Genomic DNA, 16,278 nt, shown 5'->3' on the forward strand with positions numbered 1-16,278 from the left:
AGACAAGGGCATAAAATTAACTGGAAAGGAGAGGATATCTGGATTACTAAGATCATTGTCAGATTATTGGACTTCAATAATTTCTAATCTTGTTCGGGGCAAGAAATTCAAGAATTATTGGCAATGTGTGGATGAATTACAACTCGCTGAAGAACGCAGAATTGTAATGAATATAAGAAAATCTACATCACTCTCAAGTTTCCCAAATCAACGTAGTGCGAGGCATGTAGGCTATCGCAAGTATGATAATAACTTTATCTTAGATAAAGTTACTCCTAGTATTGTTAGAGATAGAGAAAATGTTTTTTCTCAATCTGATTGGTGGAGATCAAATCCCTATAAATATGGAGAGCGTTTGATTAACAAGATGCCCTGTTTTAAATTGTACAAATCTCAAACCAAGGATAGTTCAGAAGTTAGTCATAGTCGTTGAATTTCATGTCCATATTTATTTCATGCATATTTGTTTATTTTTGAATTATGATTATGTTAAACTCTCAATGTTGATATAATATATATGTTTTATGGATTATTTGTGGGAATTCTGAGACTGGTAGAATTAATTTATTCTCGTCTGGAATATACATTGACGCGATTGGATTAATTGTTAAAATATGAAACATTTGAGTTATAGACGATGATTGGGAACATGGTGAACTTTCGACTCTATGCCTTATGTGACATATTTTAATCTTTAAATGCACAATTGCGACAATAAAATGTGTATATATCTTATTGTTGGTGTTGTGTTGCGTATCTCTGTAGTTATATATATTGAAATGGCTTCGAAAAACATAATTGCCGATTTGAATAAGGGAGAAAGATTGAATGGAGACAATTATAAAATATGGAGAATGAGAATGCACTATATCCTAGATGAACAGGATGCCTTGGAAGCTGTTAATCAGGTTATGGATGAGCCCCAACTGGCTGAGGGGCAGAATCCTAATAATGCCCAACATAGGCGTAATATGGACGCTTATAATTCCTGGAAAAAGAAAGATTCGACTGCCAGAGGAATACTCATCAGCTCAATGAATGATGATATTGCTTATCAGTATGAGCAATTTAAAACTGCAAATGCTATGTGGGTAGCATTGACAGAAAAGTTTGGAGGAACGACCGTCTCTAAACTGCGGCAGTTGACCATCAAGTTCGACACATATAAGAAAGTCCCCAATAAGCCAATGAAGCAACATCTGAGGGAAATGTCGAACATGATAATTGAGCTGAAGAAAGCTGGGCATGATTTGACTGATGAACAGTAAGTGCAAGCTGTTATACGATCTCTTCCTGATAGTTGGGAGCATATGAAAGTGAACATGACCCATAATGACAATATCAGGACTTTTGATGATATTGCTCGCCATCTTGAACTGGAAGCTGAGCACCTAGAGGCTGCTGGACTAAATGCTCAAGCATACGTTGCTGAGTCCAGTTCGAAGAAGTTTTCTGGCTATAAGAGAAAATGGCAAAAATCAGGAAAAGGAAAAGAGATCGTCCAAGGACCTGTGAACAAGAACAAACGGTTCAAGCGCAAAAGAGGCAAGCGCTATGGGAAAAAAGATAAGTCTAAACTGACCTGTTATAACTGTGGTAACAAGGGTCATTTCGCCCGTGAATGCACGGAGCCGAAAAAGGTATTGTCTTATCTTGTCTCAAATTGTGAGATTTATGTTTTCAGTACCGTTTTCTTAACTGAATCTCATCCTATGTGGACTGTAGACTCAGGAGCAACAAACCATGTAGCTCGTGACAGAGACACTTTCGTAGAATTTCGTCGAATACCGAGAGAAACACGGTGGATATATGTAGGTAATAATACCAAAGTTGAAGTGAAAGGAATGGGCACATGCAAATTAGTTTTGCGCGGTGGTCAAACCTTGTACCTACATGATGTTTTATATGCTCCAGAAATTCGACGAAATCTAGTCTCTGTAATGGTTCTGTTAAAATTGGGATATTGTTTTATTTTCTCTGAGAACTTGGTTAAGCTTTTTTATAACGATATGTTTTATGGATGTGGATTTATGTCTGAAGGTTTTATGGTGCTGAACACCTTAAATTGTATTAATGATAATACTGTTAGTTTTTCTTTATTTGCAACTCCTAATAGCCTAGATGTGGATGCAAATAAATGGCATGCTAGATTAGGGCATATTGGCCAAGAGAGAATGAACAGATTGGCCCGTGAAGGTTTATTAGGACCTGTCACGAAAATAGATTTGCCTATTTGTGAGCATTGTCTAGCAGGAAAAACTACTAGAAAACCTTTTGGCAAAGCTATTAGAGCTGAAGTTCCTCTGCAACTTGTGCACTCAGATATTTGTGGACCTATGAATGTTAGAGCTAGAAAAGGAGCATTCTATTTCATCACTTTCATAGATGATTATTCACGTTTTGGTTATGTCTATTTGATCTCCCATAAGTCAGAAGCAATAGATTGTTTTAGACATTATATGAATGAGGTTGAGAATCAGTTAGACAAAAGAATAAAAGCCTTGAGAACTGATCGAGGTCGTGAATATTTATCTACCGAATTTAAGGAATTATGTAGTGAAAAAGGAATTATGAGGCAATTGACGATTCCTAGAACTCCGCAACAAAATGGTGTAGCAGAGAGACGGAATCGAACACTGTTGGAAATGGTTAGGTCTATGATGGCGCAAGCAAATCTTCCAATTTCGTATTGGGGAGATGCTTTAATGACTGCGACTTATATACTTAACCGTGTGCCTACTAAGTCAGTAATTTCTACACCTTATGAGTTATGGACAGGTAGGAAACCTGAATTAAATATGATGCGCCCTTGGGGGTCTGCTGCATATATCCATGACACATTCCATAAATTCGGAAAATTGGGTCCAAGAGGTAAGAAATGTATCTTCATAAGATACTCTGAGCACTCCAAAGGGTACGTGTTCATAGGAGAGGACTTTGATGGAAGAGTGACTGAAATAGAATCTCGAGATGTGACATTCATAGAAAATGAATTTCCTGAAAAGGGTGATATCGATAAAAGTCTTCATCTGTATGAAACGGAAGAGGAATGTGGAGAAGGTTCGTCCCAGCGACCATTAGTTGTGTCACAAGAGACGATGTCTCTACCTATTACAGATAGTGGGAGCAATGAGGTTATACTCCAACCTATTTCGGATAGTGGGAGCGAAGATCCTCAATTGCGAAGGAGCGAATGTTCTCGAATCCCCAAGAGACGCTTCGAAATTGAAAATGAAGTTTTCATAACTGCTCCTCCGGAAGACGATGAGCCTAAAAATATCAAAGAAGCTCTATCATCCCTTAATAAGGAAAAGTGGCAAGAAGCATTAGAGGAAGAAATGAGATCCATGGAACTTAACCAAGTTTGGAGTCTAGTGGACATACCGCCGGGTCGAAAACCCATTGGGAATAAATGGATTCTTAAAATTAAACGAAAGGCGGATGGCTCAATAGATAGATACAAAGCTCGGCTAGTGGCAAAAGGCTATACTCAACAAGAAGGTATAGATTATAAAGAAACCTTTTCGCCTGTAGTGAGATTTACTTCAATCCGTGTCATTCTAGCCATAGTAGCACACTTAGATCTAGAATTGCATCAGATGGATGTCAAAACAGCTTTTCTTAATGGAGAGCTTGACGAAGAAATCTACATGGATCAGCCTGTAGGTTTCGTGGTAAAAAGCCAAGAGCGTAAAGTATGCAAGCTCCAAAAATCTATATATGGCCTAAAACAGTCATCAAGACAATGGTACTTAAAATTTCATAAGGCAATATTGTCTTATAATTTTAAGATGTTAGAACAAGATCATTGTGTTTATGTGAAAAGATCTGATGACAAGTTTGCAATTCTATCTCTTTATGTGGATGATGTGCTGATAGTTGGGAGTGATTTGGAATATGTGATGATCATTAAAAATTGGTTATCTGCAAATTTTGACATGAAGGATATGGGTGAAGCAGATTATATTTTAGGTATAAAAATCAAAAGGGATCGTTCAAAAAGACTTTTGGCTCTGTCACAAGAGCGTTATATCCAAAAGATTCTAGAACGATTCAACATGGGAAACTGCAAGCCCGTAGATAATCCTGTGTCAAAAGGCGATTTATTGAGCCAAAACTTGTGTCCAAAGACTCAAAACGAAATAAATGAAATGTCTCTTGTACCTTATTCAAATGCGGTTGGAAGTCTTATGTACGCGATGATGTGTACTCGTCCCGATATATGCTTCGCTGTCGGATTGGTTAGTCGATATCAATCAAATCCAAGAAGGGAGCACTGGAAGGCTGTAAAGAGGATATTGAGATATCTGAAAGGCACTGTGGATTATTGTTTATGCTACCAAGGAAAAGATTTGCGTATCATTGGCTATTCGGATGCTGACTGGGGTGGTGACTTGGACCAACGCAAATCAACTTCAGGTTATGCTTTCTTACTCCAAAATGGCGCTATATCTTGGAGCAGTAAGAAACAAACGTGCATAGCCTTATCCACAATGGAAGCAGAATTTGTAGCATGTTCTGCTACTGTGCAAGAAGCTGTTTGGTTGAAAAGATTTTTTGAGAATTTGGGTGTAATGGATGCATCAGTTGGTCCTATAGTTATGCATTGTGATAATCAAGCTGCGATAGCTTTCACAAAAGATCCCAAATTCCATAATAGAACCAAACATATCGACACCAGATATAACTTTGTCAGAGACATCATTTCGAAGAAGGAAGTGATCGTACAATATATTTCTACGCATAACATGATTGCTGATCCTCTAACAAAACCGATCTCAAGAGATGTATATCTTGCACATGTTAAGTCCCTTGGCTTGCGTAGAATATGATAGATAACTTGTTGAGTATATATTGTACTTGTAACACAACGTTAGAACATCAAAGAGTTTGAATTTATTTTATGTGTTTGAATTCATGGTGTTTATAGATATACACATAGTTTATTTTTGAAATCTCAACAAGATGATAATGTCACACAAGTTTGATTGGCTCTCTCACACGAGCAATCGCCTTTGACGCTGAGGAGAGCGTGCAAAGATGAGACATATTTCTTGAGATTGATGCGGTTTGAAGAACGCACTTAGAAAATGAGAATTGTTCAAGAAATGAATTATTTGATATGTCGCCTTGATGATTAATCAAGATGAGGTCATGACTTGATAGATTTGAAAATGACCGATTTGGATTCCCCACGTCCAAATAACTTGTGAATGCCAGATGTGAGTTCTTAATAGATAAAGACACCTGCAAGATTGGAGAGATGATTAAGAACTCAGGTTAGGCGCTGAGTGCAGCGACTGAACTAAGATCTGTACAATGTTGGTAATAACATTTTGAAAAGATACACATTGTAGCACATGATTCATACCATGTGTGCATGAATAAGACGACCGCTTGAAGTAGTGGAAGGATGAATCCCTGCTCCTTCACTGTGTGAGACTTTATGAGGATTACCTCATGATGGTACCCTTTGACTCTTTGCTGTTATTTGATGTTTATTCTTAGTGTTGTTATCTTAGCTTGGAACCTATGACTATGAATGATTCAGCCTATGGAACATGACTAGAAAAGCAGCTAAGTTTAAATTGAGAATTCCGAGTAGATGAGGAAGACTTATATATTACGTGTGTCCATTGGCCGGCCGGTCATGTCACTCATACAGGAGATTGGACTTGATCATGGATACATAGGAATATAACACTATAATGAATGAGGGATTAAAGGGAGCTAGTGTTATCGAGTAAGTCTGGGGTGCTGCGAGACTAACGCTTTATTTTATTTTGGGTTGAAGCGACTATGTTATTCCTAACAGATGCATAGTATATTAGCTCCCAAATGCAGGTTGCTCGCAAGGTCGCACGACACGTTTGCTAGTATGAATTGCTCTGTTCTGTAAGATTTCTGTAAAAGAGTATTGTGATTCGGATTACCTATCATATGTGAGTGGGAGATATTGGATCCGGTCCACCCATGATGGGTTGACCCGATCCATTAGGGTTATAGGTTAACCCATGATTGGCATTTTACTATTTTGCCCTTGGCAGTTATTTTTAATAACTGCCACTCCCTCCTTTATTTAAATGGCATGTAACTTCCATTGGGAGGTTAACACAGAAGAAAACAAAAAGATATAATTTACAGAAAACAAATACAGCATTACATTACTCTTCCCAAATCAATTCTCTGGGAGAATTCTTGCAGAAACGAAAGAGATAATCAGCAAATCGTGTTGTGGACATTTCCAGGAGTGCATTGAATCACAAAATAATCTCCAATTGTTCAGATTCTGGAAAACCGGGTATGCTTTCTATGATCCTGAAATTATTTGATTATGCTTACATTAAATGATGTCAGTATAAATAAATAAAATTCAAAATATATTTAATAATATTAAATAATGAATATTTCTACAAAAGCACTTCTTTTAAAAAATATATTACCTCTTTCTACAGAAGCACTTCATAAAAAAAGCATCCCAAACATCAAAACTTAAAAAAGAAAACAAATCCAATACCGAGAATGGAAAACCAACCTGAAACAATTTCTTTAGGAGCAGTTTCAGTAGACAAAGCTCTGGAAACCACAAATGCGTTTTGCCGTAAACTTCCATTAATTTTTTCTACATTAGTGCAAATAACTCTATCCCCAAAACCACCATGAAACTGATTATGATTTTTCTCAATCGAGCATTTGCCTCTCCTAAAAATATGATTTTGACCTCGTAGAGTTGAATGAAAGTGGCGAACAGATCTTACTATCCTCCTCATCTTTCCTCCAAAACGGCACAAAAACTCGTTGTATCAATCAAGATTCAAACAACAGTCCCGCGGCAAGTTTCAGAATTATGAAAAAGGGGATACAGTTCTGAATTGGGAGAAGAAGAAATGGGGATGAATTGGATTGAAATGGAGGAGAATATGAGAAATAAAACTAGAGATAACAATTTCATTCCGATTTTAGGGATTCCGACCCTAACAAGGAAATAGTTCCCCAATAGAAACAAGGAAAAGGGACAGGGACTAAGATGATAACAATTCCCACAATCGAGGATAGGGATACATATGTCCCCTCTCTGCCCCGGCCCACCCCACCCTCGCCCTTGTCCCAGACTCTTTATATTAATATATTTATTTAAAATACTAATATATATTTATAGTTATAGATTATTTATGTTTTTTCAAATTTATTTAGGTTTTTGTTATGTATATTAAAATGGTTAATATATTATATTTGTGACATTTGAAATAATGGGTTGGTTTTAATTTTACTTAATTTTATTATTTAATATATTTATATTGTGTTTATAAGATACAAGAAGAAGATTTTTTTTTGCAGGGAGGTTATGGATAATCATTTTCATTCATGTAACAAAAACGAGCCTAGGATAAGAATTGATATCTCATATAGGAATGGGGATGGGGATTGAGATCCACTCACTACCCCTTCCCATTGCCATCCCTAAGTAAAACTAAGAAAGGCTTGAGTTTCTCAGTACTCAAATGTATTTGGATGTGTATGATTTTTAAAATAGTTATAAAACTTTAACACTTGCTTTTTATTATGATTATGACTCACCTAAATCTTCATTAATGGAGTTTATTATGGAGAATTTATTTTTGGTCCTGAAAATTGATATTTATTGTCAAGTAGAATTATTTAAACATTTTAGTCCTTTAAGGGTATTTATGTCTCAAAGACAAATTAAATGGTACAAATGTTACTAAAAATTTTAACAAGTTTATTAGGTACAGCTGAAGGAATCGGGTAGTTTCAATCTGACTCATTCAAGTTTAGAGTATTATTGGGCTCAAATGAGTTAAATTCAAATTGAAACAAATAGCTTAGTTGGCAATCAGTGTTGGCATTGGAGCTCATCTCATTGTGATTCTTTTTCCAACTCTGACAATTCTTGTAGTAACCTCATCTATGCTCAAGGGTAATTTAGTCATTTGACATGATCCAAGTCTTTTAGGAGGTTTATTGCATTGAATTTTCAAAATCAAAGAAAAAGTCAAACTATGGGATGCTCATTCCTATCTCTAGGACACTTATCCATAGAGCTAGCAAATTCAAATCATGCTCACATAATTTTTGCGGTGTGTATCATGGGAAAGCCCATCCCACTAAAAGGGAAATTGTCCTAGGCGTGTTTTCCAACAACTATAAAACTCCTCTTTCCACCTTGATTTGGGTTATGCATATTAACCCGAATTTCCATTTAATTAAAAAGTGTAGCAAGGACTTGAGAGTGTTAGGAGTTGCCGGAGGAAAGGATCACTATCGGAATCTTGCCGCATGAAGACTTGCGTAATGCCGGAGGAGAGATAGGCACCCTTTCCTATTCATTAATTAAGTTATAGCATGTTTTGTGTGTGATTTCATAAATGTGTATGTAGTTTAGGTTGTTGTTATTGTCGTGATTAGTTGTTGATTAGCGCATTGGTATGAATTGATAAGATTATGATAAGTGTGTGTGGCATATTTTTGGTGATTATATGATGTTGCAAGGTTATAGGATAATGTTGGTAATTGAAAGTTGGTTTCTAGAATTAGGAACATTAGTGGAGGGCTAAGACGTTTCTAGTGGTTCAAATTATTGAGTCGCCATTGGAAACAACGAGGCTTTAAAAGTTACAGAGCTGAGGGATGCCTATCCCCTTAGGAGAGGGACGACTGTCCCATCGCGAGGTAAAGGATGACTCACAGACATGTTATAAGGGTAGTTTGGTAATTAGGGTACATGTGGGTTAGGTTAGAGAAAAATTGACATCCCTCCTTATACCGGAACGATTGTCTCTCTTAAATGGAAGGAATGACCATCCCTCAAAGTGGGAAGACATGTCGTACCAAAGGCCTAGAAATTTTTTGCTCTTCGTGATGTTAAGAGATGTTTAGAACATCCATTCCTATTGAATTAAAGATAAGAGACATCCAAGATGTTCGTTTCATTAGTGTACGAGTTATAAGAGGCATCTCTTGATCTTCGATAAGGTGTAAGAGGCATCTGGGGCATCCCACTCAAGCATATTATGAGTAATGAGCTATTAATTATAAGAGGTGATAGGATGTCCACTTGGCAAGTATTTGGGACACTGAATTATATACATAGAGACAACTGGGCTATAAAGGGATATTCCAAGAATGCTCAATTAATTATGTGCTTATTGGGTGTCTGGTCATTCATGCCTTTCTTGTTGATTGTAGGTAGACATGATAGTGGGCAAGCGGGGAGGCTAGCAGATCAGCTCACTGACAACATGACCACCATAGTAGATGTCTTCTTTATTTATTTTAATTCTATTTTGGGGGTTTTCCATGCACACTATTATGTTTCTTAGCAATTTGAGGTGTTAGTTGGACATTTGACATTATATGACACCTTTGACAAAGTTTCTTATTTTAATAGAATCATTGAGGCATTTTCATAAATTTTTTTTTTTTATAAATGCATTTATGAAAATTTTATGGCGTACGTGATACATCATCCTAGTAAATTACTCTTAGGGGTATGATCTGGAGATGAGATATTATATTTTTGATATTAGAGCATGATTTTGGGACCTTAAAGGTGTTAAATATTTTAAAACTTTAGATGCATAAGTATGGTGGCCTATGTATTGTTGATCCCTCCTGTGACCTAATTGTAGTAAGTAATATGTCTGCTTTTATGTTTGTAATTATCATGTTGAGCCTTGGAATGGTTTTTGCAAAGAGAAAAGAAAGATGAGGAGATTCAGCCATTAAAATGTTGCTCAAGAGGAGAGCCATCCACGACAAGGCCCTTGAGCCAGTCTTTTAAGTGCTCGGCACAACATAACCCTATATAGATTAAGTCGTGTCATGGGCCTTTACTTTTTATGTGGGTTGTTCGATACTAAAGGCCCACCATTGTGCAGGCCTAGACCCAACATAACCTACAAGCATGGTAGATCATGCAAAAGTCGATTCAACCTGACTCGACATGACCCATTGTCGTGTCTCAAAGTCTCTATCCTAATTGATAATTTTTCAAATAAATATGTAAAAAGATTTAATAAATATTTCAATATATTTACATCAACAAGTTTTATTCAATATAAATTTATTTATACAATTCTATATAATAAGTCGTACAGTTGATATCTAACATCTAATATTGTATAACAGATAAATATTGTATTGAAGTCCAAGATGTGTTTATATAATAAAACTATATATATAATGTATTACTATATAATTGAATATTGTTTTATCTTTAATTTTTAACTATCCTATTATATAATAGTTTATCATTATTTATACATAAAAGTTGTACATGTAATACTACTATTATTTATATATATGATAGTTATAGTTTTATATAGTTAATTATCAATAAGGACAAACGTATACACTGCCCAGTAGCCTTATAAAAGTCCATAAAATGAAGTGTTGCATTTTTTATTTGTGAGTATTGGCATATACCCACACAAATAATAATACATTATTTGAATACTCAAATAAATACAATTATAAAAACCTCGGTGTCTGGTTAAAAGAAACCGTACATAGAAGTTAAAATAGATAAATGAATAAGCAACAAGTTGGAAGCAGATGTCAACTTGAAGAATTGATATTCAGTAACTTGATTGAATGGTCGACCTTGTGAAAAAAGGTGAAGTTAACCTATTGATGTTTAAGTTCTGCAACTTGACATTTTCCAAGCACCTTTGTCACTTGCAGTCATCCATGGCTAAACACAAGATCAAGATGACTGACTCTACATTCACGCTTCATTATTGTTAAATGTGATATTTTCTCACCATGTCTCTCACTAGACTTAATAGTTCATATCATCGAATCGTATTTGTATCGTATCAATTTAAGTTTTATATAAAAGACTTTCAACTTTAATCTGATTCGAATTATAATTATATTAAATTTTTTTAACTCTAACCCAACTCTTTAATATTCGAATTAATTCGATACGACTCAAATTGATATAAAATTATCTATTATTTTCATTCTCTAAAATGTTTTTACCATTTTAATTTCTTTACTAAATTATCTCACTTTACTATTAATAAAATATACCATATAAAATTTTGTCTTGTTTATAATTAGTCTAAAAATTTCATACTAAAACCTTTAAAACATATCAATAATCTGACTATCCAAATCATATTCATCCTACTTAATAATGAATTAAAATATTTAAATATAAATAAAAAATAATATGAATAATTACAATTATATAAAATTACAACTATATACAATATATAAAGATTTTAACTATTATTGATATTGTGTTTTAACATTTCTATAATTTATTTTTAATAAATTTTATTAAAAGAAAAATGATCAAAAACATTCGAATTTATTCAATGTAAACTTTAATGTTGTCCGATTTAATTTTAAATCATGTCAAATTCACTTGAAATAAATTTCATGTAACAAAGTTAACCTTATCTTAATTTTTTTTCGTACCGTGTCATATCAGAATAGCTGAATGTGTTGATCTTTCCCAAGTCTACCTGCCACCTCCTGTATCTTGAGTGAAATCAGAGCAACACCATCTTCATTAAATTTCCTCTTCTTCGGGAGGTTGATTTATAATATGAAGTATTTCCTTGTCATCTACGTGTTCTATCCACTACAACACTCCATTTGGTTTCTTCCCGACCAAGAAACAAAGAAGTCACTACAACACTCCAAAGTAAATGTCAGTAAACATATAACACAACACCAACCACCAATTACATAGAATTATTTTTTGGTAATTCTAAATCAAAGACCCGTCGACACATAGTATTAAATTTGTATCTTGAGATGCTCCAGTGGGAACCAAGTACCTTCCAGCTTATTTTGCCATGTAGAAAAATTCAATTTACTTTCAAGAGGCGGTTAATTTGGGTAAACTTTTATAACTAAAAATAAAAAATTATAATTAATATAGATTATTTTAAAGAGTAATAGATATAAATTAATACAATAAAATTATATGTACTTATTTTAAATACATAAATAAATTCATACTTATGTGTGTTATTATATAATTGAATATTATTTTATTATTATTTTAAAATTATTTAATCAAAATATAACATATATAAATTTATATATTAAAAGTGAGAACATATAATTTTATTGTAATTAATATTGTGTTTATCCATATAAAAGTACTGATATATTATTTATTTAAATACCCTTAAAAGATTATTTATTATAAATTAATATTGTATTTAGTTAAAATTAATCTCTTCAGTTAATTTTTTGTGTGTGTGTTTGTTATAAGATATTCTCCATGTTAATATTACACTATGATAATTTTTTTCATATTATCAAATTATAAAATTAATTAATTAAATGTTTTAATTTATTATATGTACTCACTTTTAATTAATTAATTAAATTATTTTTATCTGATACACAGACAAAGATGATGTCTTCAAATAGACGAAGACGATTCGTCTTCATCAATCTGAGTATAATTTGGATGGATGAAGACAAATCATCTATATCCATTTCTTTGACGGTTGATAGCATCTCCCAAGCGACTGGAATGGAAAGATGGGTGGCAAGCATTAGCTATTGATCAAAATGGAGAAGATGGCTGGAGAAGAGAAAAAAAAAATCTGTCAAGAAAAATATAACTTTTTAAATTTCAAGTGAGAGAAAATTGTTAAATTTTTTAGGTAAGGGAAAGAAATGATATAAAATTTTGGTTTTTTTAATATTTTTTTTGGTTAATCAGATAGGTTTTACTTTGTGTTTTTGAAACATAAAATTACCAAAACTTGAGTGATATTAAGTCTTTTGGCCAATTAAAATCATTAATTATTTTCTTGACTTATATAATTTAGCTTAAATTTCGCTTGGCTGTAACATCACCATGACATTACGGGCGGAATTAACACGAAAGTAGCCTCAGAAGCCAGGATGAGAGATTATAAAAATCCTTGAAAGAACTTCCCTGTTGATTAGTTCAATTTCTTTCTTCTTTGAAACCACAGACTGCAGCCACTTTTAGTTGTATTTCTTCTTTCAAACCTTAATTTGCATCCACTTTTCCTGTATTTCTTCTTTGAAACAACAATTTACAGATACTTTTACTGCCACTTCTCATGGCAGAAACTGCCGTGAAGTTTGTACTCCAGAAGCTTACACCATTCTTCTCAAACGAAGTGCAAATGATGAACGGTGTTCGTGAAGAAGTTGTTTATGTGAGAACAGAAATGGAGCGCATGAAGGTGTTCTTGAGAAGCGCCGATTGTTTAGAAGAAACCGACGAAGAAGTCAAAATTTGGGTGAAGCAAATCAGAGGTGTAGCTCACGATATCGAAGATGTTTTAGACGAGTTCACTCTCCTTCTTACTCACAACCACGGCGATGGTTTCTACGGCTTTCTTCACAAGCTTTCGTGTTGTGTCAAGAACATGAAGGCTCGTTATCGAATAGCGTATGAAATCCAAGGCATCAACTCAAGAATCAAGAGTATTTACGAGGGACACCTCAGACTCCGTAAAAAATTCCCAGCAGCTGAAGAGGCTGGTTCGAGTTTGGCGAATTCATGGAATGACCGTCATGGGGACGCTGTTCTTTTGGACGAGACTGACTTGGTTGGCATTGATGGGCCTAAAGAGAAGGTGGCTGAGTTGCTAGTGGGCGGTGGCTTAGGCCGTCAAGTGGTTTCTCTGGCGGGGATGGGAGGAATGGGAAAGACAACTCTGGCGAAACAAGTCTACGATGATAGACAAGTTAAGAAACACTTCAATATCCGTGCTTGGATCACTGTTTCAAGAAGCTTCAAGATGGAGGAGCTTCTTAAAGATATGCTTAAGCAGCTTTTTCAAGCAATTAGGAAATCGGTTCCGAAGGCTGTGGAGACGATGAGTAGTGATGGGTTGAAGAAAATAATGAAGGATTTTCTTCAGGAAAGGAGGTATTTGATTGTTCTTGATGATGTGTGGCATATAAATGATTGGGATGCGGTGAAATATGCTTTGCCCACCAACAATTGTGGCAGCCGAGTGATGCTCACTACGCGTAAAGTTGATTTAGCCTTCACTTCTCGGTTGGAATCCGAAGGTTGGGTCTATAATTTGCAGCCATTGCCTCCTGAAGAGTCCTGGATTCTTTTTTGCACCAAAACATTTCATGGAAAAGCTTGTCCTCCACACCTGGAGCGAATTTGTAGGTGTATTTTGAAGAAATGTGAAGGACTTCCTCTTGCAATAGTGGCGATTGGTGGAGTTTTGGCTGCGAAAGATAGGCAGAGGATTGATGAATGGGAAATAGTTCATCGGAGTCTTGGTGCTGAGATTGAAGGCAATGACAAACTCCAGAATTTGAAAAAAGTGCTTTCACTCAGCCTCAATGATTTGCCATGCCATTTGAAAGCATGTTTTCTTTACTTGAGCATCTTTCCGGAGAATCATTTAATCGAACCAATGAGACTGGTTCGATTGTGGACGGCAGAAGGATTTGTTGAAGCGAAAGAAGGAAAGACAGTGGAAGAAGTTGCGCAGGAGTACCTCAGCGAGCTCTTGAACAGAAGCCTGATGCAAGTGGCTGGAACAACAAGCGATGGAAGAGTCAAGGCCTGTAGAATCCACGACTTTCTGAGGGAAATCATTAAAACAAAGTCCATAGAGCACAACATTTCAGCCATAGCTAAAGAACACATGAATCAGAACGCACTATGGCCAGATAAAGTTCGACGATTATCAGTTCACAATACACTGCAAAATGTTCAGCAAAACAGGTTTGTCAACGCTTCTCAATTGCGTTCTCTGTTCATGTTTGGGATAGATGAAATGCCACGCTTGCACGCACTTTTTCCAAGTGGGTTCAAGCTTCTAGGCGTCCTGGACATGCGAGGCACACCAGTCACAAATTTTCCCATTGAAGTTATGAACTTGTTTTATTTGAAGTACCTGAGCTTGAGGGACACCAAGTTGAAAACGATTCCAAGATACATAGGGAAGCTTCAGAACCTGGAGACCTTAGATCTTAAACAAGCCTATGTCACTGAATTGCCATCAGAGATACTCAACCTCAAAAAGCTTCGTCATCTCATGGTTTACCGATATGAATATGAGACTTTTGGTACTTTTAAATATGGCTTCAAAAGTTTAGAGAAGATTGGTGTTCTTCAGTCTTTACAGAAACTCAGTTTTATCGAGGCAAACCATGTTGGGACACTACAAGAGCTTGGCAAATTAACTCAACTTAAAAGACTCGGAATTATAAAGTTGAGAAAACAGGATGGGAAAATGTTGTGTTCGTCTATTGAACATCTGACAAACCTTCGCGCATTATCGATAACTTCAACAGAAGAGAGCGAGATTATTGATCTTCAGCACCTTCATCATCCACCTCAGCTCCTTCAAAGAATCTACTTAGCAGGACGGTTGGAGAGTTTACCCCATTGGATAACCTATGTTCACAGCTTGGTGAGAATTGAACTAAGATGGAGTATATTGAAGGAAGATCCGCTGGTGTTTCTGCAGGATCTTCCAAATCTTGTTCATCTTCAACTGGTTCAAGTATACGATGGAGACATGCTCTGCTTCATGGCTGGTGGGTTCAAGAAGCTGAAGCAACTAGATTTGTACAAGTTTGAAGGGCTGAGATTTGTGGAAATACAAAAGGGAGCAATGTCGTGCATTGAAAAGCTTAGAATTCTGGGGTGTAAGTCGTTGCAGAAGGTGCCGGTGGGAATTGAGCATCTGAGCCAGTTGAAAATGCTAGGGCTTTTTGACTTGCCACATAAATTGCTGAAGACGATTCGCCGAGATGAAGGAGGTGAAGATTACTGGAGAGTTGCACACATTCCTAAAGTGAATTCAACCTACTGGAGAGACGGGGATGGGAAGCTTATGGAAGATTTCATTTAGAAGTCATTTGATTTGGGTAATGTTTTGTTATTTAAATAGAGAAATTATCTTAAAGATAAATTGCTTATAAAATTATTATGTATAAATGATTACTATATTTAATAAAATTTGTTAGATATAAACAATTATTATGTTTTGTTAAAAGTAGGAAAAGAATAATAGTAAATTATTTTAGTTAAATATTTTTGAATATAATTATTTTTAGATATTTTTTATATTATTTATTATATTAATTAAAAATAAATTTATTTTTATCTCAAAAAATAATATAATTATAATAAAATTAAAATTATCTTAGTAATTTTTTAATACTTAAGGTGAAAGTAACAATCAGATTACAACATATATTAATTGTCACGTCAGCCTTTGTAATAGAAAATTACCGTAATATTTTATTACTGACAAACCAAATAAGATA

The 16,278-nt window shown here is 35.0% G+C and overlaps 1 protein-coding gene across 1 annotated transcript; it reads left to right on the top strand.

The window, feature by feature from the left end:
- The first annotated feature begins 2,570 nt into the window (after nucleotides 1-2,570).
- LOC123200239 (disease resistance protein RPM1-like) lies at nucleotides 2,571-15,860 on the top strand. Its single transcript, XM_044615389.1, has 2 exons — nucleotides 2,571-3,236; nucleotides 13,065-15,860. The coding sequence occupies exons 1-2, from the start codon at nucleotides 2,571-2,573 to the stop codon at nucleotides 15,858-15,860; spliced, it is 3,462 nt and encodes a 1,153-aa protein (XP_044471324.1).
- Nucleotides 15,861-16,278: the final 418 nt, after the last annotated feature.

Source organism: Mangifera indica, chromosome 17 (genome assembly GCF_011075055.1).
Source record: "Mangifera indica cultivar Alphonso chromosome 17, CATAS_Mindica_2.1, whole genome shotgun sequence".
Taxonomy (NCBI): domain Eukaryota; kingdom Viridiplantae; phylum Streptophyta; class Magnoliopsida; order Sapindales; family Anacardiaceae; genus Mangifera; species Mangifera indica.

Bases quoted from the DNA above. Each gene is read 5' to 3' on its own strand.
- LOC123200239 (XM_044615389.1), top strand. From the start codon at position 2,571: ATGAGGCAATTGACGATTCCTAGAACTCCGCAACAAAATGGTGTAGCA. The intron at 3,237-13,064 runs GTTTTCATAACT...AACAATTTACAG, and splicing joins GCTTCGAAATTGAAAATGAA to ATACTTTTACTGCCACTTCT.